Source organism: Danio aesculapii, chromosome 7, assembly GCF_903798145.1.
Source record: "Danio aesculapii chromosome 7, fDanAes4.1, whole genome shotgun sequence".
Lineage (NCBI taxonomy): Eukaryota > Metazoa > Chordata > Actinopteri > Cypriniformes > Danionidae > Danio > Danio aesculapii.
The window spans coordinates 36,840,575-36,843,792 of NC_079441.1; the positions used below are offsets into that span (position 1 = coordinate 36,840,575).

General features: G+C 44.2%; 1 protein-coding gene across 1 annotated transcript; it reads right to left on the minus strand.

The window, feature by feature from the left end:
* Positions 1–200: 200 nt before the first annotated feature.
* Positions 201–2,336, minus strand: cebpa (CCAAT enhancer binding protein alpha). The gene has a single exon (XM_056461809.1). The coding sequence runs from the start codon at positions 2,121–2,123 to the stop codon at positions 1,257–1,259; it is 867 nt and encodes a 288-aa protein (XP_056317784.1). The 5' UTR covers positions 2,124–2,336; the 3' UTR covers positions 201–1,256.
* Between the last annotated feature and the right edge of the window lie 882 nt (positions 2,337–3,218).

Below are 3,218 nucleotides of genomic sequence, written 5' to 3' on the forward strand. Positions count from 1 at the left end.
ACTTTTGAGCGCCACCTATCGGTGTCGAGAGAATTACAAGAAGCATGGAGTGTGTTTCTGCACACCAGGGCTAATGCTTCATAAAGTCGCAAGAATTATATACTGAGAAACAAAGTATTAATTAGACAATATATAGCAACACATGTACACATACACAGAGATAAAGTTACAAAGGATAGTCGAAATGACAAGGCAACGAATGAGACATAAGACAATGTTTAATTCATACTTTTTGGCATATATATATATTTATATTTATGTATAATGTTCATTTAAACAAACATAATAAACGTTTGTATAACATTTGCCATACGCAGTTTGTAAAAAAAGTGCTTCCTTTTTCTTGCTGTGTATGTCTGTCCAAAGATTCAGTCAGTGATGATCAAAAGGCACTGAAACCATCTCTGCTCGAGTGTTGTACAAAAAAGAGAGAAAGAAATAAACAGTTCGCATGAAATGCACACGCTTACAGAGCAAGACAGGACTTCACTGCAAAACCAGTGAGAAAGCACACGGTGACAGTCCACCGAAATTATTCTGACAGCAACAAACATTGCATAGAAATATGCACCCTTTCACATTTTTATCAATCATATTGCATAAATACAAAGCGTTTACTCTAAAAGCTGTATACTGACAGGCATTTTACAGATCAGTACCCGAATCATGGCAAAATGTTCACAATGTAATGCGCTTCATAGAGTCGCGATCGGACGACATAGTGCACACAGTCTGAGTTATGAATGACAACTTGCCTACCACAGTAAAAACCAATAAGTTCCAGTCCTATGCTTTGGCATTTTGTCTATTACCGTCCATGGAACAACCCCACCCACACTTGCTAGATATATAAATTCAACAATATCATACAGTGGGTGTTATGCTGCAACAGGTATGGTAGAAAGCCTGCTATGGCAAAAACGTTTCTGTTTGCCAAAAGGGCAGTTCAGGTTTGTTATGAAAGTTGGTAACTTGAAAAGCATGAAAAGTAGACTGACAGGGTAAAATCATGCCCATTAGCTGCACTGATATGCTTAGCGTAGCTAACACACATTCCTGACAGGACTACACCAACATGTTTAGTCCAAATGTGTAAATAGATGAGCTTATCGTTTCTTTCTTTGTTTTTGTACAAAAGGCACATGTATACCGCAGCTGCCTGGCTCCTATAGAAACACTTTCAGAATGTGTCAGCGTTTATCCAGCAGACGAAAAAAAATCACGCAAAAGTTACTTCAAAAGTCAAGCTCGCTCCGTTAAGCGCAGTTGCCCATGGCTTTGACAAACGAGCCGTCGGGGAGCTGCCTGAAGATGCCCCGTAACGTCTCCAGTTCTCGCGTGAGGTGTTCCACCCTCTTGCGCAGTCTATCGTTATCCGCCGACAACTCGATCACTTTTTGTTGCGTCTCCACATTGCGCATTTTCGCCTTGTCCCGACTCTTGCGCACGGCTATGTTGTTGCGCTCCCTCCTCAGCCTGTACTCGGTGCTGTTCTTGTCGACGTTCTTTTTGGATTTCCCTCGATCGCCAATCTTCATGGAGCCCCCCGGTAGGTGGCTGTGTTGGTGGTGCGGACTAGGTACGGGCGTCGGGGGAGGTGTGGGATGGCCCGGCTGGAGATGCATGGTGGTTTGCGCGCAGTGCGCGATCTGGTGCTGAAGGTAGGACAGATGCGGCGCGTGGTGTTGAGAGTGGTGGTAGGTGGGTGGCATTGAGTCGCCAAGCTCATCTTCCTCCCGAGGCTCTTGTTTGATGGCCACAGGTCTCATTCTTGTTTGGCTGTCGTAGATGGGTTCCAGTTTGGAAGAATCCATGTAGCCGTTAAGGCAGCCATACATCTGCGGGGGCCCCGGTGCGCCATTGGCACCGTGGTGGTAGTCGTAGTCTCCGCTCGCCAGTTTGAGCTTCTCTTGCTTGGAGCTGTTGTGGAATAAGTCAGCCAGGAACTCGTCGTTGAAGGCAGACGGATCAATATAGGCGCTGATGTCGATGGAGTTCTCGTTCTCGCAGATCTCGCTCAGGTCTCCGGCGGTGTCTTTGTAGATGTAGGGGTTCTGCTGATTCTGAACAAGGCTGGTCATCAGTGGCCGTGGGGCGACCTCGTAGAGGTTTGCTTGCTCCATGGAGTATCTAAAACCCGCCAGACATGGTGAAGAGCTCCGGGAATCCAGCTTGGTCGCAGTACCGGAGAAAGCCGCGCTGGCTGCAAGTTCTCTGGACAGGTGAGTAAGCAACCTGTCGTGACTGTGCACTTGGCGGTAAAGTGGATGCGAGTGTAAGGCTGAAACGACACACGGGATCTCCTTTAAGATGACACTTGCAACCTCAGTATGTGAGCTTCACGTCTGTCAAGTACTTTTCTGAGTGCACTTATATAGTCTTTGGAGTTTGGAGGGCGGGTCCTAATGCTTTCATGAGTGATTTGTGCATGAGAGCGCAGCGCACTCACTATTATAGACCTAGACCTTCATAAATGTCATTATTACCAGATGAAAAAAATAAATAATATGTTATCGTTTCATGCTAATTAAAATAGTTATTAAAACAATGCGTCTCTGTTTTTTCATATTGTAGATTAACTGTTTATTAACAGTTTGATGCTCAAATAGGTGCATGTGGCGACCTTTTGGGGTGTGTGAGTAATTCAAATTGAATTTGCAAGATATTTTCACTAGGGAAATGATTTTCGTTAGGAGAGAAGAGGTAAGCGTGGACTGAAGGATGAGATTGTGTTGGAGCAAATACAACGGCAAACGTTTACGGAGAACTGTCGCTCAGCACCTTCGGAATGAAACACAAATTAACGTAGAAACATCTTTCTATAAACTGTAATGATTATTTTGAGGGATAAAATAATGCACAATAGCTTACCATGACATTTTCTGTTAAATACATAACATCATTTATTCACACACAAAGAAACATACAAAAGTGTGATTTGTCATCCCCTTGAAGATTTTTTTAAATAGGTTTTATTTGCTGGTCGCTTCAACATAATTGTACAGTCCATAAACGATAGGGAGAATATTTGCGCACAACAATGAATACGCCGCATTTGCCTAAACCAACAGAGCAGCACATGTCTCTCCATAGTGCGAGAAAAGCTGGAGTGCAGAGGAACTTGACAATTGTGCTGAAGTTGGAGCGTGAGGATTGGGCATTAATCAGTGCGTGCGCAGTATGGGAGCTCCCTCTATTGTTACAGCGCGTGCCTGGCA

Excerpts from the sequence above, each read along its gene's own strand:
- cebpa (XM_056461809.1), bottom strand. The coding sequence starts at position 2,123 with ATGGAGCAAGCAAACCTCTACGAGGTCGCCCCACGGCCACTGATGACC.